Raw genomic sequence first — 24,477 nt, forward strand, 5'->3', positions numbered from 1 at the left:
TTTGTCTGAAACTGCTGTAGCGTTTGAAGCCCAGATCAGATACCATTTCTGCTTCTTTTACCTCTAGATGTGGGCACTGGCCCAGAAAAATATGATCTTTGTTGATTAGCGATTCTTCAAACCCTTTGTGGTGCCTCATAAAAGGAGACCATCTTATGATGCTCGATACAATTAAAGGGTACAAATATAATGAAATAAATCCCCATGTCTGTAAACACAATCCATTCAAAACTCTTATCATCAAATGAACAAGAGATGCTTTAAGAAATACATGTTTATTTAAAAAAATCTATTGCTTAATTACTCCAAAAGGTGAAAATAAGAACACAAAGTCACAGATTTCTCCCTCATTCCCATCCATTATTTCTATCTTCGTCCCTCTCTCTATAAGTGAGAGTAACTGTCTCTATTGGAAATTTGTGAGGTAAATGAAGTATCGCTCAAAATATGAGAGTGGGCATCTCTTCCTGGGTGCCTCTGAATCGATGAAAGGCAGGATCATGTGCTTAATGACCCAGGTGTTAGCCGGAGGGAGAGAGCCGACCGACTCTGCCCAGAGGAGGAGGGGGGATGGAGGGCACAGACTGACCACACTGGGCTACGCCGCTGATCAACGCTCACTCAGAAGTCTCTCTCAGTGTCTCTGGCTCTTTATGTAATGGAGGTATTCCTGATAAGGGGAGGACACACAGGTGCGAGGAACACGAGCGTAATACAGTATAATGCAACACTCACATTCTCGTCAAGAAATGTCATTCGCACACACTGACACACGGAAACGTTCTCTCACAACCACCCACACACTACAGTAACAGGGGCGTGAAAGTCAAAGCATGGGTCAAAATTGAGCTCTGTTGAGATCTTCTTCAGTCCAGAGTGGGGGAGCTGCTCTCCTCTCCAGAGCTGGCCTCTCCTCCTCTCCTCCCACAATGGTCTGTGGCTGGCTGTCTGTCTGGGTCATTATGAGTGATTGAGCTGCTTCCGAAGGCCTTGGCTTCGCCCAGCGGGCTGTGGATCAATCAGCCGATGTCTGAGGGAGACGAGACCTCCCAGCCTCCCAGGCCCCACGCAGCCCTCCCAGTGTTCAGCCTCACAGCCTGTCAATCCCACTCATCTCCCTCCACTGGCTTCTGCTTCCTGTCTGTCTGTTCCTCTCAGCTGAAGAAGTAAGTGGATTCCTTCACCCGCTGGAGATCAAAGTTGCCTGGGAGACAAACACAACACAAACTCACCTCGGTGAAAAGTGATGCGTGATGATTGCTTAAGTTTTGATCTGTCAAATATTGTTCTCCAATTCTGAGTGATTGATCAAGTCTAATATCAATCTCTATCTTCAGATCCGCAGTGAATTCAACTCTGAAAAGTTGCCCCTGTACATGACTGTCGACTCCTATAGATACATTATAGGAGTCAATGCTTCCCCTACCATTATATAGGTGGGCCAGACTGCTGACTGTAACCTGTCATATTTGAGTAGAGGAGCAGGGAGGGACCTGTCTGTCTATATAAGGGACCAGATTATAATACTGATTCGGTCATTTAGAGGAGGGGAGATGGCAGCTAGGCAAGACACCCACTCTGTGCATAGCTATTCTATCTCAACTAATACATGTAACCTACTATGTGAGAGGAACAAAATGTTCCGATTATGTTGTATAACAATGGGCGATGCTGAAATTAACCACGACCTGTTCAATGTAACCTGGCGGAGTGATGCAGAAAATCATCCTGGATTATGTCCAGCTAGTATTCGTCCACTGTATCCTGTTAGAGGAGACAGCCAGGGGTTACCGTGGTGATGGCCTCTGTGTGGTTCGGACACAAAGCAGACCACCACATCTGCCTGAGCCATGTAAACAAATTATGAATGCGGGTGGAGGGTGGGGACAATTAATGGTAATCAATTTTATGCAATTCAGCTGCTGGTGCCAACCGGCCACTACAGATGGACAGAGAGAGAGAAAGAGAGAGAGGTTGCGTAAAGCCTCCTTCAGAACTAATGGATGGACGTGGTGCTGACAGAACAACGGACGCTGTTATCAATCATCCTCTATGTCTATGCTGTGGGGATTAGAGGTGGAATCTGATGGACAGAACACACAGGTCACATAGGGTGCAGAGAGAGAGAGAGAGACACACAAGAGAGTCAGAGAGAGATGCAAAGAGAGAGCGACGCAGAGAGAGAACGAGACAGAGAGAGAGAGAGAGAGAGAGAGAGAAAGATGCAAAGAGAGAGAGAAAGATGCAAAGAGAGAGAGAGAGAGAGACACACAAGAGAGTCAGAGAGAGATGCAAAGAGAGAGCGACGCAGAGAGAGAACGAGACAGAGAGAGAGAGAGAGAGAGAGAGAGAGAGAGAGAGAGAGAGAGAGAGAAAGAAAAACACTGACCTGTTTGGGGCACTTTGGCCAGCAGCAGCAGCATTCTCCGGTACTCGAGAAACTTTTTGCTTTTGACCTCGCTCCTGGAGGAGAAGGGAGGACAGGATAAAAGCCTTATTTAACTGTTGTTGTTGTGGTGGTGGTGAGAGGTGGGTCAGGAGTCCCGGTTAGTGAGAAGAGCAGGACAGTGGTGCAGGATCCTCAGGCTTATCTCCCTAATCTCCAGCTTTCCTCTGTCTCTCCTCACCTCTCCTCCTAGGGACTAATGACCTCATGGGGCCTGGGCACAGGGGGTGAGGGGCTGGCCTGAGGTGCCCAATTACCCGACAGAAGGAGCAGTGTGGATACCATGTACACTTAACCCAAGCCCAGGGGATTACCGTAAAAACAAAACTTTTTACAAGCAACCTCACTAACAGTAAAACAGCATTTTTACTGTAATACAAGTGGTCTGTTGAGATTCTAAACACATTTACCTTCAAAGGCAGTCTGGGATCTAGGAATTTGTTCACGTTAAAAATCATGTCTGTATTGGATAGCATAGTTTAAAGCCCATCCAGCGTTTAGTATGTTTAGTTTCTACAGTGCTGAAATTATTATTACTTTAACGATGTGTGTATGCTTCACCATGCAACTCCAGTGCATTAGGAAAGTATTCAGACCCATTCCCCTTTTCCACATTTTGTGTAGTTACAGACTTAATCTAAAAATACATTTAAAACAAATAAAAAATCATCAATCTACACAAAATACCCCATAATGACAAAGTGAAAACAGGTTTTTAGAATTGTTGCAAATGTATTACAAATAAAAAACAGAAAAACCTTATTTACATAAGTATTCAGACCCTTTGCTATGAGATTCAGAATTGAGCTCAGGCACACACCTGTCTATATAAGGTCCCACAGTTGACAGTGCATGTCAGAGCAAAAAGTAAGCCATGAGGTTGAAGGAATTGCCCGTAGAGCTCCGAGACAGGATTGTGTCGAGGCACAGATCTGGGGAAGGGCACCAAAACCTTTATGCAGCATTGAAGGTCCCCAAGAACACAGTGGTCTCCATCATTCTTAAATGGTTGAAGTTTGGAACCACCTAGACTCTTCCTAGAGCTGGCTGCCCGGCCAAACTGAGCAATCGGGGAGAAGGGCCTTGGTCAGAGAGGTGACCAAGAACCTGATTCGCTGGTCTGATGAAACCAAGATTCATCTCTTTGGCCTGAATGCCAAGCATCACGCCTGGAGTAAACCTGGCACCATCCTTACAGTGAAGCATGGTCCTGTCAGCATCATGATGTGGCGATTTTTTTCAGTGGTAGGGACTGGGAGGGACTGGGACACTAGTCAGGATTGAGGGAAAGATTAACAGAGCAAAGTACAGAGAGGTCCTTGATGAAAACCTGCTCCAGAGCACTCAGGACCTCAGACTGGGGGCGAAGGTTAATCTTCTAACAGGTTAACGACCCTAAGCACACAGCCAAGACAACGCAGGAGTGGCTTCGGGACAAGTGTCAATGTCCTTGAGTGGCCCAACCAGAGCCCGGACTTGAACCTGATCAAACATATCTGGAGACCTGAAAATAGCTGTGCAGCGATTCTCCCCATCCAACCTGACAGAGCTTGATAGGATCTGCAGAGAAGAATGGGAGAAACTCCCCAAATACAGGTGTGCCAAGCTTGTAGTGTCATACCCAAGAAGACTTGATGTGTCAACAAAGAACTGAGTAAAGGGTCTGAATACTTATGTAAATGTGCTATCATTTTTGTTATTCTTTATACATTTGCAAAACAAACCCCACTATTTTTGCTTTGTCATTATAGGGTATTGTGTGTAGATTGATGAGAAGAAAAAAACAATGTAAACCATTTTAGAATAAGGCTGTAACGTAACAAAATGTGGAAAAAGTCAAGGGGTCTGAATAGTGTCTGAATGCACTGTATATCATTAAAGTTCAGCTATGGCTTGTCCAGGCTTAACAAGTACATAGCGTATACAGGGTGAGAGAGAGAGATCACGGCAGTAAACTCCCAAGTAGATAATGTTTGTCCATTCTTTGCATACATGGCTGAGAGAAAGTGAAAGTTTCATCGGCAGTGCTGTTGTATCTACTTTTTGTTGAGTTATGTATTCTCAGTAAAATTGCACAATATCAAGTTCTGTTAATGCACAAAATAGGCAAGGTTTGCATATAAAGACATGTAAAGTCAGGTTTTTCCCCTCCCTAGCACTTTTTTCCCTCTATGCTCCTTTCCTCCTTCTATCTTATAGCTAAATAAAGCAAACTAAACTGCCAGTCCCAGTGTGGTGTATCAGTGGTCCAGTGTGTGCTGTGTAGAAACTTACAGTAGCCCAGAGCAGTATTTCTTCAGTAGGAAGTTGGACAGCTCTTGAAGGATGGGCTGGCTGTGCAGCGCCACAAACTGCTCCCGGCAAACCTGGCAACCCAAGAGAGCACAACACACACAGTCACTCTACTGTACTCCCAACACTCAAGCAATCACTCTATTCGACACTGGCATTTGACTGTACTGGGAGTTATAGAGTGATCTGGCAATCCGAGAGTCACTCACTCTGTCCTCATGATACAAGCAGAACCAACAACACTACTCAACTCTCCAGCTTCATTGACACTGGACTCTAGTTATGCTCATGATCTCCGTTGGGGTTGCTCCAGTTGTCCTCTCCAGTTCTGTCGGTCTCCATTGTGTGACTGGGGAGATCTAAACTAGGTTGATGAAACGCTCACAATCCTTCCGAGAGGAAGGAGAGGAGACCGGTCACAGACCCTGATACTACATAGACAACAGGGGAGGACAGGAGGAGAGAAGGAGAAAAGGAGGTGGAAGTAGAAATGGGGGAGGAAAGGGATAGGAGACTAGCTAGAGTGATTGGGGCCATTCATTTATGCTGCCAGGTCGGTGCCAATTTAATGCTTGCCTGAAGAATAGAAATATGGTAATATAATATCCCATGTCATATGTTAAGGTGCTGACCAAGATATTTAGAGTGCTTCAATGCTAATCATTGGAGATTGGATGAAGAAATAACACTTTCCTTAACATAATTCACACAGAAATGCCATTATGGTAATTCGGCCATTTTGGATCTCAACAGAGCGTCTCAATTTAGTGTTGTTGACACCTCAGAGAGTCTCAATTTAGTGTTGTTGACACCTCGGAGTCACGCTAAAAAGGACAGGCCAACACAGCCATCTATTCTCCGTAATGGCCCTCTGTAACAGGATGCAACTCTGGGACATATGGTGCTGTCTGCTGCCAATAGCTGTAAAGCCATGTATTAACAGCCAGGCAGCCAGTGGTGTAAAGTAATTGACTCTGGCCACCAGGGAAGGCCTATATTGGGTGTTATACTCTGGGTAGTTCAAGCCTTGAATACTGATTGGCTGACAGCTGTGGTATATCAGACCGTATACCACGGGTATGACAAAACCTATTTTTACTGCTCTAATTACGTTGGTAACCAGTTTATAATAGCAATAAGGCACCTCGAGGGTTTGTGGTATTTGGCCAGCATACCACGGCTAAGGGCTGTATCCAGGCACTCTGCATTGCTTCATGCGTAAGAACAGCCCTTAGCCGTGGTAGAGTGGCCATATACCACACCTCCTTGGGCCTTATTGCTTAAGTATTCTACCACACCTAGCCACAAGGAGCTGTGTGCTAAGGTCAAAGGAGGAATGATGAAGGTGATAGAAGAAAATGAATATGACGTACCTTGTTCATGGTGTCGACTGTGATGGCGTGGGTCCAGAAGCAGTCGTGGACGGAGACGAACGTCAGGCCGGCGCTGGAGAAGCACACAGAGGAAGAAAGAGAGAGACATGAGATATAGGGCTAGACGCCGTTGAAGGAAATCGTGGTGGAAACTGGACACCGTAACATGAGGTTACACAGCCTGGGAGACATACTAAGACTTGAATCAATCTGACATAGTATGACAACAGTTTATGGGTTCAATTTTGAGATGGCTATCCCATGCAGAGTTCAGAGGGGTCATGAGAGCTTATACCGTAGCAGGGATGGGCAATGATGGTGGTGGGGGCCACAAAAAATCTGAACTCATCATGAGGGGCAGTGGCTCGAGGGTCTGCTTACCCACACATGCAGTCAGAGCCGGCCCTAGCCTTTTTGGGGCCCTAAGTGACATTTTGTTGGGCCCCAATTCTACACATTTTGCCATGGGGCGTAGAGAAAATGTAGCAATTTTATAACTAATTTCAAGCAATTCTACACATTTTGCAATGGAGCGGAGAGAAAGTTTAGCAATTTTATAACTGCGGTTTCCTTTTTCCTTCATAACTAATGTCTTGCAATTCTACACATTTTTCCATGGACCGGAGAGAAAAATGTCGAATTCTACAGCTTATTTCCTGCAACTCTACTACTTTTGCCATAGGGTGCAAAGAAATGTTTGCAGTTTTGAATATGATATCCGAGTGAGAGTGACCAAGAAAATTAATGGGGGCCCCTCAGTCGGTAATTCGACCACGATTACTAAAAGTTTAGATAATTGAGTGACTGTCAGTGAGTGACAAGAGAAAAACTGCTGATGCACAACCAAATTTTAGAAATAGGCCTATTCTACTTTTCTAACTCTCAAGCAGCAAGTTGAGACCTCCTTGGAAATTGATGCGGCCTGCCACCAGTTTCCCCATCCCTGCTGTAGAGTGTGGTGTAGGTCAGAGGTTATAGGTTAGGCCTTAGTGTACCTGTAGCAGTAGAGAGCGGTCAGCATCATGTGTGTGGAGTCCAGAGAGTGGATGAAGTTAGGAGGGAAGGCATTCTTCTGTTTCACAGTGTCTGGTCTCCTGTGGATGGAAAACAGGACAGTTATTCACAACAGGAGAAGACACACACAGTCACACGCTAAGTATGTTTCTCTCAGACACCAACACCCCCCCCCCCCCCACTATGAAGTCCCTGATGATGCAAGGAACTGAAAAGCCAGTTTCCAAGTCCATAAATCACTGATGGTAGATCAATATGAATTATGAATGAGTAATAAAGAAACAACAGAACAGATGTTCACGTGACAAAGGCATCTCGCCAGTAACAACTGCACTCTAAACTTCCAATTTCCCGTGTAAGCTTCCAGCTAATTGGGTGTTGGCGAGAAAAGAAAAACATATTGCAGTATTAGTAGCTGTTTTGGCAACTGTCATCCAACTGAAAGGTTGGAGAAATGTAAATGTGCATTGACCTCTGCTGAAAGTGAGCACTTTCCCAATCTGTATATGCACACATTATCCTCATTAGCCTGGGCCCTGCCCTCCCAACCCACTGCTCCAGTGCACTTGTAATGAGGATGGAGTACAGGGGGATAATAGCTTGGGATGCACCCAGCAGCACAGACTAGACATAGGCATGCCAGCTATACAGATGTCAACTCCACTCCCCTGTAACACCGTTTGGCTGGGAACTGGCCAGAGTGATGGAGAAAATAGCCAAGCCTGTATCAGTGCTTAGGGGTAACTTCTACCTACTCTGAAAACTATGCGATTGAAAACTATGCGGTTAACTTTGTCTCTATGGGGAATGGGATAGACTGGGAGTTTAGCTTCAAGCACTTTAGCAACAGTTAGTCAAATCAAATCACATTTTATTGGTCACATACACATGGTTAACAGCTGTTAATGCAAGTGTAGTGAAATGCTTGTGTTTCTAGTTTCGACAGTGCAGTAATATCTAAGAAGTAATCTAACAAAAACGACTACCTTATACACACACACAAATGGTATGAATAAGAATATGTACATATAAATATATGGATAGCGATGGCCATGCGGCATAGGCAAGATGCAGTAGATGGTATAGAATACAGTATATACATATGAGATTAGTAATGTAGGATATGTAGACATTATTCAAGTGTTGTTATTTAAAGTAACTAGTAATACCTTTATTAAATGTATTAAAGTGGCCAGAGATTTGAGTCTGTATGTTGGCGGCAGCCACTCTGTTAGTGATGGCTGTTTAACAGTCTGATGGCCTTGAGATAAACAGCTTCTAACAGTCTCTCGGTCCCAGCTTTGATGCACCTGTACTGACCTCGCCTTCTGGATGATAGCGGGGTGAACAGGCAGTGGCTCGGGTGGTTGTTGTCCTTGATTATCTTTTTAGCCTTCCTGTGACATCGGGTGCTGTAGGTGTCCTGGAGGGCAGGTAGTTTGTCCCTGGTAATGCTTTGTTCAGACCCCACTACCCTCTAGAGAGCCCTGCGCTTGTGGCCGGAGCCGTTGCCCTACAGGATGCTCTCGATTGTGCATCTGTAAAAGTTTGTGAGTGTTTAAGGTGACAAGAAAACTTTCTTCAGCCTCCTGAGGTTGAAGAGGCGCTGTTGTTCTGCCTTCACCATGCTGTCTGTGTGGGTGGACCATTTCAGTTTGTCTGTGATGTGTATGCAGAGGAACTTAAAACTTTCCACCTTCTCCACTACTGTCCCATCGATGGGGATGCTCCCTCTGCTGTTTCCTGAGTCCACGATCATCTCCTTTGTTTTGTTGACATTGAGTGAGAGGTTATTTTCCTGACACCACACTCCGAGGGCCCTCACCTCCTCCCTGTAGGCTGTTTCGTCATTGTTGGTAATCAAGCCTACCACTGTAGTGTCATCTGCAAACTTGATGATTGAGTTGGAAGCGTGCATGGCCACGCAGTCATGGATGAACAGGGAGTACAGTAGAGGCCTGAGAACGCACCCTTGTGGGGACCCAGTGTTGAGGATCAGCGGGGTGGAGATGTTGTTTCCTACCACCTGGGGGCGGCCCGTCAGAAAATCCAGGACCCAGTTGCACAGGGCGGGGTCAAGATCCAGGGTCTCGAGCTTAATGATGAGTTTGGAGGGTACTATGGTGTTAAATGTTGAGCTGTAGTCAATGAACAGCATTCTTACATAGGTATCCCTCTTGTCCAGATGGGATAGGGCAGTGTGCAGTGTGATGGCGATTGCATCGTCTGTGGACCTTTTGGGGTGGTAAGCAAATTGGAGTGGGTCTAGGGTAACAGGTAGGGTGGAGGTGATATGATCCTTGACTAGTCTCTCAAAGCACTTCATGGTGACAGAAGTGAGTGCTACAGGGCGATAGTCATTTAGTTCAGTTACCTTAGCTTTCTTGGGAACAGGAACAATGGTGGCCATCTTGAAGCATGTGGGCACAGCAGACTGGGATAGGTATTAATTGAATATGTCCGTAAACACACCAGCCAGCTGGTCTGCGCATGCTCTGAGGACGCAGCTAGGGATGCCGTCTGGGCCGGCAGTCTTGCGAGGGTTAACACGTTTAAATGTTTTATTCACGTTGGCCATGGTGAAGGAGAGCCCACAGGCTTTGGTAGCAGGCCGTGTCAGTGGCACTGCATTGTCCTCAAAGTGAGCAAAGAAGTTGTTTAATTTGTCTGGGAGCAAGACGTCGATGTCCGCGACGGGGCTGATTTTCTTTTTCTAATCCGTGATTGACTGTAAACCCTGCCACATACGTCTGGTGTGACTCCAGGGCTGGTTATTGTATGAGAAAGATAAGACTGCTTGGTGGTAGTGGTCTATCTGAGTGTGGGACAGTTAGATGGTTAGAGGCCTGTAAGCACAAGAGAGCCACAGCCAACCACTCTACCTCGTCACTTACTTACATTCCCTAATAAAGGCCTTTTAAGACTCTAATTACCACAATACTGTGTGTGTTTATGTTTGTGTACAGTACATGTTTACCTACGTTATCAGGACCAGAATGTCCTGACAAATCACCAGAACTTTTTTCATGTCCTGAATTTGTTTAAATGCTATTTTAGGCTTAAGGGTTAGGTTTAGGGTTTGGGGTTAAGGTTAGGGATAAGGTTAGGGTTAAGGTTTAGGAGTTAGGAAAAATAGGATTTTGAATGGGAATACATTTTTGCCCCGCAAAAAGTCCTGAAAACAAAGCTGTGTGTGAGGAGCGAAAGCAGCAGAGAGGAGGGAATGCTGAGCTCTGCTGTAACTGGCAGCCTGTGAAATACTGATACTTTCTCTGGCAGAAATCTAAGTTGAGAGGAATAACTCTATAAGCAGCAGCAGCATCCCTCTGCGCGCGCGCGCACACACACACACACACACACACACACACACACACACACACACACACACACACACACACACACACACACACACACACACACACACACACACACACACACACACACACACACACACAGTTTAGTTTGAGATAAAGAGGAGGAAGCTTTTTGGTGTGTGCCGCCGTGCTCGTGTGTGGCGGTGAATGTCAGGTCAGACAGAAGGCTGTCAATCTGTCTCCTCTCTCTCAGTCAGTGCGGTATTCATGGTCTCTCTCGATGTCAGCGGCAGACCTCACAGTAATGGGGAGACTGTCACAAGGCATAGGCCTCACCCCACTGAGGGATCAGACAGTAGGCTACAGACAGCAGCAATTAAAGGGGAGCTCTGCCCCAGTCACGAGCTGGATGAAATAGTCACAAAACGTGTGTGGCTGTCAGTCAGCATGGACATTGTGAAGAACAGAGTTTGAAATTAACGTTTTATATTAAAGTTAGAGATGACCCATATGCATTGTTCCAATCTTAGTGATACAGATCTAGTGTTTAGTGTTATTGTGTAGGCACTCACTCAAAGATTTACACTGTTGGATTCGACATTTTGAACATTGAGATATTAAATAAATGATAGAGAAGAAGCATAGAATATCTGTAGAAAGACAGATAGCTGTGGAATGTGTTGGGGGACGGGAGCAGAGTGTTGATACAGGAAAGACAGATGGACATCTGTGGATAAGGTGACGGAGGGGTTGAGGTCAGGACAGGTCACCTGAAGGGAGTAATAAGGGTTTGGTATCTTGTTATTCTTTTCCTGTTAAACCATAAAATATAAGGATTGGAGAGGAGGAGGAGTGTCTTAATATATCTGGATGGGAGAAGAGTTGGGTTGTCTGAATACAGCTGTACAGAACCTTTGGGAAGAATTAAACTTGGTTAAAGCTTCTCTAGTGTCCGTGAGTTATTTACTCTGAAAAATAAGAACCTAACAACAATAACTACCCCAACTAGGCCAAGTTTCCTATGTTGCACAGGAATATGTATAGGCTACTTTTTCTAAAGTTTCAAACCAAATACCCAACAACCACGGTGTATCAACCTCCAGCTCTACCTCTGATACTAATCACACATTCAATTGCCCTTTTACAGAAATCATTCAGCGGTGACATTTCAGGCCAAATGCCACCCTACCCAGGGCTATCAGTGGCCTGTCTGTCCGTCCGTCTGTCCATCTGGTGCAGATGGCCCCATTGTTTTGAACATATCTTTCCTTTTCAAGTTCAAAAAGTTCACATATACATTATAAAACATGTCAAGGATCGTTCACATCATGCTCTATGTTTTTGGAAGAGAAAGCGGGAAAGAGGGAAAGAGAGAGAGAAATAAAGTAATTTCTTACAAACTATCCCTAAAAAGACAAAAATACTGTAAGTAATAATAATAATAATAATAATAGCAGTTTACCTCAATGCCATTGAATAGAATTAACATACACGTCCCTCTTTTTGTCTATACAGTTATTTGGCAGGGTACAATATGTCTTTAGTCTCAACCAGGCTGTTATAATTTACATTACATACAAATTTTTGATGAGTCCTTTGACTTAAAGTTGGCTGCTGTGGTTTGAGCCAAATTGCCGTAGTCATTTTCTGTGCAATCACTAACAGTACCCTTAACATTTACATTTGGTTTTTATCATCCAGGTTACAAGGTATTGCTCCCAATAAAATGAACAGTGATTCCAGTGGTAACTCAATGTCTAGGAGTGTCTTCACTACTTCTTTTTTAATGTTCTTCCTATTGGTCCACAACCCCCCCCCAGCATACAATTTTGATATCAAGAAAGGTGTTCTAAAGTATCTCATCTTCACTTTCCAGTCAAACTAGTGCATTTGTGACTACTTTCACAAATTCTCTCCCATGATTGATCTTCCACCACCAAATTAAGTTCTAGTTTACATTTTCCTGTAACATCCTGCGTGTGTAACCTTTTATATAACTGAGACATATGTTTTGGGCTATTTAACCTTCAAATATGTTTATGAAATATTGCTTGACACTGAATGGTGATTTTTATTTTTATAATGACCTCCCAATCCTTGTGTGCCATTAGGTTGTGTGTGCCATTAGGTTGTCTTATCTGGAAGTAGCTAAACATGTAATTTGCAGGTAGACCAAATTTGGTTTGGAGCGGAGTAAAGCTGGTTAATTGACCCTTCGCTAAGCCCCGCCCCCCTTGGTTACTGTTGCAACCTCAGACAGCATTTTCCCAGGAAGCCCAATTCAACCACTTGCGAAATCCCCTAAAATGATCTCAAACTGTGTTTCTAATACACAATGAAATTAAACAGACTACCTTGCTAATCAGGAAACTCTTGGGTATGTTGTGGTGGACAGTTGCTTCACGGGAACCTGGTAAAATTATGTTTGTAGTGTAGCTAGCCACTGAATGGCTCTGAATTCACTGTCAGCATGCAGTGAAAGCTATAAATACTTTTGAAGCAAACTAGTGCTCTCAAATCATACCCTGATGTTGACAGCAGATGGGAGTTTTATTCATAACATTGCTAACTTAGCCTGTTACATCTAGGGGGCAGTATTTTCACGGCTGGATAAAAAACGTACCCGATTTAATCTGATTATTAGTCCTGCCCAGAAACTGGAATATGCATATAATTATTAGCTTTGGAGAGAAAACACTCCAAAGTTTCTGAAACTGTTTGAATGGTGTCTGTGAGTATAACAGAACTCCTATGGCAGGCAAAAACCTGAGATGCTTCTGTTCAGGAAGTACCCTGTCTGAACATTTCTTGCCCTTCTTGATTCTCTCTATCGTTTACAAAGGATCTCTGCTCTTACGTGACACTTGTCACGTCAACAATGGAGTCTCACAGCCCGGGAAAAACAGGAATGATGTCATTCAAAGCCCTGGCTGAAGCACACGAGAGCAAAAGCTGAGTGGTCAGTCAATGGACTAAGCCTTAGGCGCGTGACACGCCCCGCCCCCGGCTTTTGGTTTTTTCCTCAGTTTACAGACAGGCAGATTCCCGGTCGGAATATTATCGCTTCTCTACGAGATAAATTGCATAAATATTGGTTTTAAACAGCGGTTGACATGCTTCGAAGTACGGTAATGGAATATTTCGAAATTTTTTGTCATATTTTGCGTCATGCTCGTGGCCGAGATTTAGCGTTGGGATAGTGTCTAGAACGCACGAACAAAACGTCGCTGTTTGGATATAACGATGGATTATTTGGGACCAAACCTACATTTGTTATTGAAGTAGAAGTCCTGGCAGTGTATTCTGATGAAGAACAAGCAAGGTAAGAACATTTTTCTTATAGGAAATGTGATTTTGGTGAAGGCTACACTGGGTGGGTGTCTAAATAGCTAGCCCTGTAACGCCGGGCTATGTACTTACATTATTGCAAAATGTGCTTCATCCGAAAAGCTATTTTAAAATCGGACATATCGAGTGCATAGAGGAGTTCTGTATCTATAATTCTTAAAATAATTGTTATGCTTTTTGTGAACGTTTATCGTGAGTAATTTAGTAAAATCACCGGAAGTGTTCGGTGGGAATGCTAGTTCTGAACGTCACATGCTAATGTAAAAAGCTGGTTTTTGATATAAATATGAACTTGATTGAACAGACATGCATGTATTGTATAACACAATGTCCTAGGTGTGTCATCTGATGAAGATCATCAAAGGTTAGTGCTGCATTTAGATATGGTTTGGGTTTATGTGACATGATATGCTAGCTTGAAAAATGGCTGTGTGATTATTCCTGGCTGGGTACTCTGCTGACATAATCTAATGTTTTGCTTTCGCTGTAAAGCCTTTTTGAAATCGGACAGTTTGGTTAGATAAAGGAGAGTCTTGTCTTTAAATAGCTGTAACATAGTCATATGTTTGAAAAGTGTAAGTTTTCGGATTTAGAGGAGTTTGAATTTCGCGCCCCGCCCATCATTGGATATTGGAGCAGACGTTCCGCTAGCGGAACGTGTAGATGTAAGAAGTTAGCTAGCTAACATACAGTACCAGTGAAATGTTTGGACACACCTACTCATTCAAGGGTTTTTCTTTATATTGTAGAATAATAGTGAAGACATCAAAACTAGGAAATAACACATATGGAATCATGTAGTAAACAAATCAAATTATATTTTAGATTCTTCAAAGTAGCCACCCTTTGTCTTGATGATAGCTTTGCACATTCTTGGCATTCTCTCAACCAGCTTCATGAGGAATGCTTTTCCAACAGTCTCAAAGGAGTTCAAATAGCCCTTACAAAGCTGTCATCAAGGCAAAGGGTGGCTACTTTGAAGACTCAAGTATAAATATATACAGTACCAGTCAAAAGTTTGGAAACCTACACCTTTTCTTTATTTTTTATTATTTTCTAAATTATAGAATAATAGTGAAATGCCAAGAGTGTGGAAAGCTGTCATCAAGACAAAGGGTGGCTACTTTGAAGAAACTCAAATATAAAATAAATTTTGATTTGTTTAAACTTTTTTGGTTACTACATGATTCCATATGTGTTATTTCATAGTTTTGATGTCTTCACTATTATTCTACAATGTAGAAAACAGAGGTCGGCCGATTATGATTTTTCAACACCGATACCGATTATTGGAGGACCCGAAAAAGCCGATACCGATTAATTGGACGTTTTTTTAAATGTATTTGTAATAATGACAATTACAACAATACTGAATGAACACTTATTTTAACTTAATATAATACATCAATAAAATCTATTTAGCCTCAAATAAATAATGAAACATGTTCAATTTGGTTTAAATAATAGAAAAACGAAGTGTTGGAGAAGAAAGTAAAAGTGCAATATGTGCCATGTAAAAAAGCTAAGGTTTAAGTTCCTTGCTCAGAACATGAGAACATATGAAAGCTGGTGGTTCCTTTTAACATGAGTCTTCAATATTCCCAAGTAAGAAGTTTTAGGTTGTAGTTATTATAGGAATTATAGGGCTATTTCTCTCTATACGATTTGTATTGCATATACCTTTGACTATTGGATGTTCTTATAGGCACATTAGTATTGCCAGTGTAACAGTATAGCTTCCGTTCCTCTCCTCGCTCCTACCTGGGCTCAAACCAGGAACACATCGACAACAGCCACCCTCGAAGCAGCGTTACCCATGCAGAGCAAGGGGAACAACTACTCCAAGTCTCAGAGCGAGTGATGTTTGAAACACTATTAGCGCGCACCCCGCTAACTAGCTAGCCATTTCACATCGGTTACACCAGCCTAATCTCGGGAGTTGATAGGCTTGAAGTAATAAACAGCACAATGCTTGAAGCATTGCGAAGAGCTGCTGGCAAATGCACGAAAGTGCTGTTTGAATGAATGCTTACGAGCCTGCTGGTGCCTACTATCGCTCAGTCAGACTGCTCTATCAAATCATAGACTTAATTATAACATAATAACACACAGAAATACGAGCCTTTTGTCATTAAAATGGTCAAATCCGGAAACTATCATTTCGAAAACAAAACTTTTTTTCTTTCAGTGAAATACGGAACCGTTCCGTATTTTATCTAATGGATGGCATCCCTAAGTCTAAATATTGCTGTTACATTGTACAACCTTCAATGTTATGTCATAATTAATTACGGCCATTGTTAGGAATAAATGGATTTCACATATTTTGCAATGAGCCAGGCGGCCCAAACTACTGCATATACCCTGACTGCTTGCACGGAACGCAAGAGAAGTGACAATTTCCCTAGTTATAAGAAATCCATGTTAGCAGGCAATATTAACTAAATATGCAGGTTTAAAAATATATACTTGTGTATTGATTTTAAAGAAAGGCATTGATGTTTATGGTTAGGTACATTGGTGCAACGACAGTGCTTTTTTCGCAAATGCGCTTGTTAAATCAACACCCGTTTGTCGAAGTAGGCTGTGATTCAATGAGAAATTAACAGGCACCGCATCGATTATATGCAACGCAGGACACGCTAGATAAACTAGTAATATCATCAACCATGTGTAGTTAACTAGTGATTATGATTGATTGATTGTTTTTTATAAGATAAGTTTAATGCTAGCTAGCAACTTACCTTGGCTTCTTGCATAACAGGTAGTCAGCCTGTTACGCAGGCTCCTCATGGAGTGCAATGTAAGGCAGGTGGTTAGAGCGTTGGACTAGTAACCGGAAGGTTGCAAAAATGAATACCCAAGCTGACAAGGTAAAAATCTGTCGTTCTGCCCCTGAAAAAGGCAGTTAACCTAGGCCGTCATTGAAAATAAGAATGTGTTCTTAACTGACTTGCCTAGTAAAATAAAGATGTATAAAAAATAACAAAAATACCCTCCAAAAAATTACAATAATAATAATAAAAAATAATAATAATAAAAAATAAAAATCGGCAAATCGGTGTCCAAAAATACTGATTACCAATTGTCATGAAAACTTGAAATCGGCCCTAATTAATCGGCCATTCCGATTAATTGGTCAACCTCTAGTAGAAAATAATAAAATAAAGAAAAACCCTTGAATGAGTAGGTGTCTCCAAACTTTTGACTGGTACTGTACATTGAGAATATACGTTTTATTAAGTGGCAAGCAAACTAGTCAGCATTAGCAACGTTTGGTGGTCAATGATACTGAGAGCTAACTCCCCTGGTGATTTATTATTTTGCCATCTCTTGATGGCTTACTCAATCTCGTTCTCTATACCTGGCCGTGTCATTTCGGCCCAATTTTCCTGTGATCATTTTGTGAGATTTAGGTTAGACAAGAGGGTTCAAATGTTTTCTTGTTTATGGTCTTGTTCTGATGAATCATTAAGGTCTTTATAATATGCTGCAAACACCTCCGCAATGTCACTTGGTTTTGAGACTTCTGCTTTAGAGAAGGGATTAATTATCTTAGGGACTACTCTGCTAGCCTGGGCTTTTCTTAGCTGGCTAACAACCGGCTGGCTCTATTACCCATCTCATAATATCTTTGATTAGTAAATCTAAGTGTCCCTTCTGTTTTGTAAGTCAATAACTCATAACTTCTGTTTACATTCATTCAACTTATGCAATGTATCATCGTCCCTTGTTTTTTTATGTTCTCGTTCAAGTCTCTAAACTATCCTCCAAACCCTGCTGTTTTTCAAGACACTGCTTCTTTAATTTGGCAGACAAAGCAATTATCTTCCCTCTTAATACCGCCTTTGGCCCTTCCCACAAAATGGATTGATGATAGGATCATTATCAACAACAAAAAAAGTCATCTTTCAAATGTTCATTGTAACTCTTGCTTTACAATATGTTATGTCAATATGGAGACAATATTTAAAGTGCTTCTCCATTCCTAGATGCATCTTTAGACATACTTGACTGGGGTCCGATATAGTTTTCAACGCTGCATTCCTCTACTTCATGTAAATATTGCTTGGATATACAAAATAAATATATTCTGGAGTAGCTACCATGACCCTTTGAGAAAGAAAATAGTCTTTCATTCTGGAATGCTTAAAACACCAAGTATCAATAATCCCCAGTTCATTCATCATGGCAGCCAGGGCTTTAGATTTCTTAGAATGTGGACTGTGCCCAGCAGGAAGTCGGTCTAGCTTGTAATTCTGTATGCAATTAAAAGTCCCCGCCAATAATAACCATCCCTTTTGCATTGTCCACGATTACAGTTGCGATATCTTTAAAGAACCCTGGCAGTCCTCATTTTCATGCATACAAGTTCAGAATAGTAATTTCTGTCCCCACTACCCTTACCCTTATCTACCCTGATCATCCTTCAACACTTTATTCTTGGCAAAGCACACAGATCTATTAAATAAGATTGCAACATCTCTTTTTTCCCACCATGAAAAGATGCGCTAAATACTTGATCTACCAATTCTCTTCATTTTTTTAGTTAATTCTCTGTTAAATGTGTCTCCTGGACATGTTCTACTGAACATTTATATTATAACTAATACAATTAACTAGTCGTTTAATCTGTTGTTTTGCGTTGATACATAACTCCCTCTTCAACTTGTACTCTCCTCCCTCTCATCATATAAATCCATTTTAAAAAGTAATATCTGTGAAGTGCAGAAACTCACTCCTAAGCTCAATATGATGGTCAAGGATAAATGAACAAGGAACACATAGGTCATAACCAAACAAAATCAGCCCCCCCCTCACCAAAAACTGGCTGTCTCAAATAAAAAGCCATGTTGTTGATTATCTCAAATAAAATACACCTTCCCCCTTTGACATATGTCTAGAGAGCTGTGCGTTTCCTGTCTGTCTGGAGTAAACAAAGTCTATGTGGATGCCATGATCCAAAAGAGTCAAATCCCCATCCTAGGAAGTTGCTGCTCAAACCCGGACTCCCACCACCCCGCACACAACCCATTGAACTTATTATCAGTTATAAATAAAAGTTTTAGACTTGCTAACATACTGTATATGTATACTATCTGTCGACAAAGTCATCCAATAACTAAACCAAATAAAGTGGCCTACATCTACATCGCAAATCAATGTGTTCATTACCTCAGTGTAAACACATATTGTAATGTGGGGCAATACATTTCAAAGGTCTTCCTGGATGAATGTCTTCAGATCCACATCAGACAGCACTATTCTGTCCCTGCCTCCTGCACCTGCCATCGGTCTCTCTCGAAACCTCTCTCCAGACGGTTTCTTTCTTCCATCTGTACCGTGATGCCCAGTGCTGAAGGTCTTCGTGCCTGAGTCTAGTGTCATCCTCAGTTGGGCTGGGTATGGGCACTTCGCTTTTATGTTTTTCCCTCTCAGCTGTTAGATCACTTCTCGGACTCACATCCTTTTCTTCTGTAGGTCTGGGGAATAATCATGGTCAAAGTGGATTGTTTTCTCCTGAAATGTAACTTGCCTCTGCTCCCAGGCCTGGCGTAGAATAGTTTATTTGACAGTAAAGCCCAGAAACCGCACTATAATGGACTTTTCCAGTGCTTCTGTATCTCTCAGCTTCGTAACCAGTTCCATCACAAAGCTCATCATATAATTTATTTCAACGCATTCTGCTACATGGTAGAATATTGTTACACCTCAGCATATTTTCCAAGTCGTCACACACCGTGACTCTGTCCTCACCTGTCTCCTCTGGAATCTTTTCAACTGTTGTTATTTGTTGTTGTATTTACTTGACAAAGTCATTATTCAACTTTTCCTGCCACTTTGTTCAATATTTGCCACTCATAATATATAGTACTACAGTAGTTAGCTAGTTTTCCATTTGGGTGCGTCTTCAAGCTGTCACCGGAAACTGTTTTGCATGTCAGCAGTCAAGTTAAGATATAGGATTTTCAAGACGCAAAGTGTCACTTGCCACATAATCCTGATGATGTGCTTGCTGTCGCTGAACGGATCAGGATGTGACCAATCAAAAGTGGTAAACATGTCTTGATACTGTTTTTATACAGGGTGTACATGTCAAATGCTCTAAAGCAAGTTGGAGATGAGTGGAGAGAAAAAAAGTGAACCCTGAGAAGATACCGATGGATGACAGGGTTGGGGTCGATTCCATCTGAATTCCAGTCAAGTCAGGAATGTAACAACCTTCCCCTATGGAGAAATCCCATGTCCAATGCAACTGACAGGAATATAAACGGAATTGATCCCAACTCTGGTAGTGTTAGAAGGGTCAGGAGGGAGAGGAACTTACTCTTTAGAGTCGTGGGTGATCTGGAGACTCAGGTACTGGATGGTAGCCTTCAGCTGCAGGAGACATGGGGGGGAAAGGGAGGAGGACATGAATGAGTCAGGTAGGTTTGATGATGTCATTTCAGTCAATGAAATGGTGGAGGTTGGGAGAGGGGAGACTGGATTAGTATTAGACATTCTGTAAACAAACACACAAAGCAAACAGGGTAAACTTCTACCACCCAAAGCAGTCCTTCTGTTTGACATTTCTAACACATTGATGGAAAATCAAATGAATGTGGAATCCATTCGTATTGAAAGCCTCTGATTGACCTACAAGTGCTACCCATTGATTCCCAGCCCACCTGCCACAGAGAGGTGACAGAAATGACAATAGAACACAAGACATTAATGACTGGTAAAACCTGACTTGAGCCAACATACAAGCGCACTGTGACATGCTAACAAACAGTAATCGTCTCCTAGGACAGTAGTTTCCAACCTGTGAGTCAATTATAATAAATCAAAACAGGGATCAAAATATAAATTGTCTTCCAAAAATAATAACAGTTGGGAGCATCTTGATGTTAGAAACTGTCAAACAGAAATCCATCTGTAATAATAGGCATTTCATGTGTTACATTCACTGATAGAATTGACTAAGATATTTTATGTAAAACAATGGTGGTCCTCAAGAGCTTTTGACAGTTATTTGGTGGTCCCCAGAAAGGAACCGGTTGGGAACCGTAGTCCTAGAAATAAACCTGACTAGTGCTCAATAGTTCAACAACAGCTACTGACAGAGCAGACACACTAACTACTATAGGTTCTGCCACAGAAGAGAGTTGAATAATGGAGCCCATCACTTTGGCCCTGTAAGAGCTGTAAGGGAAGCCATTTTGTCACGAATGTGAGTGACTGCTCTCCACATTGGCCCCATCACTGTCACGCCCCTGAGTGCCTCAATCACATTACTGCTCAGATTAGTTTCTCCCCGTGTCTCTCTCTCACACACACACACACACACACACACACACACACACACACACACACACACACACACACACACACACACACACACACACACACACACACACACAGAGCAGTAGAGGAGAGAGGTTCCCTGCTCAAGGTGACACTGCATTGAGCCAGGACAGAGAGAAGACAGAGAAACATGAGAGAGACAAGCAGCACACAGCTGAGAGGGACATCTGAAGTGCTGAGGATAGCTTGAGAGCTCGAGCTTGGGAGGAGTGTGTGCTGGCCATGAGGTAAATTGAGATGCAGTCCTGTGGGTGGTCATCAATCACTATGATTTATGAATCTATTAGACCACATTAATAGAATAACCACTTAATGTAGGAGAGATGAGAGAAAGAAAGAGTGAGGGGGGGGTCAGAAAAAGAGAGAGAATGGCATAGAGTGTGAGAGAATAAGGGGTGAGAGAGAGAAGGAGAGTGAAGAGACACCTCACTCATGAGTTATTCTGCCCTGCAATTCCTCTACAGCAGAGCTTCCAAAGGGGGGCACATTTTTGTTTTCGCTCTAGCACTACACACCTGATTCAAATAATCAACTCATCAAGCCTTTGGACCTGGGTCGGAGTGGAATCAGGTGTGTAGAGCTAGGGCCCTCCTTCGGGTCCCAGGAGCAGGATTAAGAAACACTGCTCTACAGAGACAGTAGGAATAAAGAACAGAACAGTCTTTTATACTCAGGTTGAAGGTGAAGCGAAGTGATAAGACTAGCAGTGAATGGGAACCTCTACCCATAGACAGAACAGGCTCTCTAAGATAATAGAGTACCCTGATATATTGACATAGATGGACGTAACTGGAAAGGATCAGGTCAGGCCTGGGGAACTCCAGTCCTCGGGGGCCTGATTGGTGACACACTTTTGCCCCAGCTAACACATCTGACTCTAATAAACCACCAATCATGATCTTTAGTTTAGAATGCAATTACTTTAAATCAGCTGTGTTTGCTAGGGATGGGGAAAAAGTGTGACAGCACTCCAGCCTCCAAGGACTGGAGTTGCCCATCCCTGGATCAGGTCATCATCAGTGTAGCACTATATCGCCTTTATCTAAGAAAGAAAGACCTCAGCTATGGGTCAAAATGATGCCCATCTAAGAAAATAACATTTTGGGAGTTCGGAATCAAATTGGATTCACTGTTTGCACTCCTACATCTAGCCATACCAAAGCAGCCAGGGCAGTCCTCCCACTGGCAGTAGGCCTGTGTGATGAACAACCAGATGAGACTGGGTTCAGACAGCAGACACTACTGCATATCACAGCACGCATTACATGAACACTGCTGGTTCTGGAAAAGAATGTCTGTCTGCCCGCCACAAGTGAAGAGAACCATTCATTCATCTAGAACTCCTGACTAACTGAAAGCTCTCCAAATGAAGTGCTTTCACCGACACTGGTTCACTTAAAAGTAAATCATCAAAAGCACTGAGAACACTTAGAGACATGCTCCGGAACTTTGGCGACTACTAAGTATTTTTAAACCTCCCGCTTTGGGCTAGATGTGTCAATGTGTAGTTCATACAAACATCATTTTTTGTAGAAATACTGTCTTGCCTCAATTAGCCACAAAATCCATAGTTTGAAAACTGTTTTTCTGGAAGATGGGCTCCGCCACTTTCCCTACATTTCCCCCCCACATGGGACAACCCCTTAGCATTTCAAGTTCCATCCAATAAGCTTCCGCCCCTTGCCATTTGAGTGACAGCTAGCAAGTTGAACACACAGCAGAGCGAGAGGTAATGACGTGGTGCACATATCTGCACATATGTGACTTAGTATGGAATTTGGGACCAGTTTTGGCTTGTGACCTATACTTTCAGAACTACTGGATAAAAATAATACAAAAAGGTGAGTTGGGAATCTCTTTAAAACACTTAAATCCATCACCCAGACTGTACTGTCGCTAACTGAATACGGTTAATTCATGCTTCCAGTTTAGAACCAGGGGAGAAAAGTGTCTGCAACTGCTTTCATGAATGGAAATGTGTTGCAAAAGCCTGTGTCCTATTCATTAGTGGAACCCGTAGCAAAACATTTTTGCAACAGAAAATAAGCATTTGTTATTGGACAGGTTCAGATAGTGCCACCCTGTTTCTACCCGTTTTCTTACATTTTGTGCCTAATGAAGGCAACCGTGGTCAGTACTTTATGCTAAATTAAACATAGATAAAATCATGAATTAGGACTTCTGGAGATAAATCCAATCCCACAGTGACAAGCCTTCATGCAGGGTAGCAGCACTCTTGATTTACCCAGCTAGCTGTCTCCTCCCCTGTCAATGGCTCCAGGGCACATTGATTTATTACAGAAACAACCAAACAGGTTGAAAATAGACACACACAGACACACAGGGCGATACATTCCCATCAGCATGTGCCATGTAGTGCGATCTCATCCATCAGCACTCTAGGAGGAGTTGGAAGGAAAGATGTGTCTATCACTGTGGCAGAAAGTCCTTCCGATCTCCCCATGTCCTCAGGGATACATTTAGGGAGAAAGGAAGAGGTAATGATGGAAGGATCTGGGGTTAACTCAACACACTACTCTATTGTACGCAGGGGCAGCAGGTAGCCTAGTGGTTCGAGCGCTGGGCTAGTAACCGAAAGGTTTCTGGTTCGATTCCCCAAACTGACTAGGTGAAAAATCTGTCGATGTGCCCTTGAGCAAGGCACTTAAACCTAATTGCTCCTGTAAATGACTTAAAATGTCAAATGTATCTTCCATATCCTTATTGGGTTTGCATAAAATAGGAATTAAAAGGTAGGTGTAGTGAAATGACGCTGCCACCATTAGAGCTGCAGTTATTGAAATGCAAGACATCACTCTTACAAATCCAATCGTATGTCACATGCGCTGAATACAACTTAGACTTGAAAGACTTGAAATGCTTGCTTACGAGCCCATCCCAACGATGCAGAGTTTAAGAATAAAAATTGTAACAAGAGAAATAAAATAAAATACACAAGAATGAAGCTATATACAGGGACTACCAGTACCAGATCAATGTGCAGAGGTATCTGAGGTAGATATGTACATAAAGGCAGGGTAAAGTGATTAGGCATCAGGATAGATAATAATAAGGTATTTGAGGTAGATATGTACATGAAGGCAGGGTAAAGTGATTAGGCATCAGGATAGATAATAATAGGTGTAAAATAAAGAACAGAGTAGAAGCAGCAAATGTTGAGTGTAAAAGTGTGTGTGTGTGTGTATATGTTTGTGTTGTGAATGTGTGTATGTTTGTGTTGTGAATGTGTGGGAGTGTCAATGTAGTGTGAGTGTGTATACAGTGCATTTGGAAAGTATTCAGACTCCTTGACTTTTCCCACATTTTATTACGTTACAGC

General features: G+C 42.5%; 1 protein-coding gene across 1 annotated transcript in view; it reads right to left on the reverse strand.

The window, feature by feature from the left end:
* Nucleotides 1-256: 256 nt before the first annotated feature.
* Nucleotides 257-24,477, reverse strand: part of LOC115158228 (DNA-directed RNA polymerase, mitochondrial) — a 94,068-nt gene continuing 69,847 nt past the window's right edge. The window contains exons 16-21 of the mRNA XM_029706910.1: nucleotides 20,116-20,168; nucleotides 7,107-7,205; nucleotides 6,112-6,184; nucleotides 4,721-4,812; nucleotides 2,390-2,463; nucleotides 257-1,204 (exon numbers count right to left, since the gene is read on the reverse strand). Of these exons, the coding sequence (XP_029562770.1) occupies nucleotides 1,155-1,204; nucleotides 2,390-2,463; nucleotides 4,721-4,812; nucleotides 6,112-6,184; nucleotides 7,107-7,205; nucleotides 20,116-20,168 (441 nt within the window). The 3' untranslated portion in view covers nucleotides 257-1,154. The remainder of the gene's footprint in view (nucleotides 1,205-2,389; nucleotides 2,464-4,720; nucleotides 4,813-6,111; nucleotides 6,185-7,106; nucleotides 7,206-20,115; nucleotides 20,169-24,477) is intronic.

The sequence above is a fragment of the Salmo trutta genome, chromosome 22, assembly GCF_901001165.1.
Source record: "Salmo trutta chromosome 22, fSalTru1.1, whole genome shotgun sequence".
Taxonomy (NCBI): Eukaryota; Metazoa; Chordata; class Actinopteri; order Salmoniformes; family Salmonidae; genus Salmo; species Salmo trutta.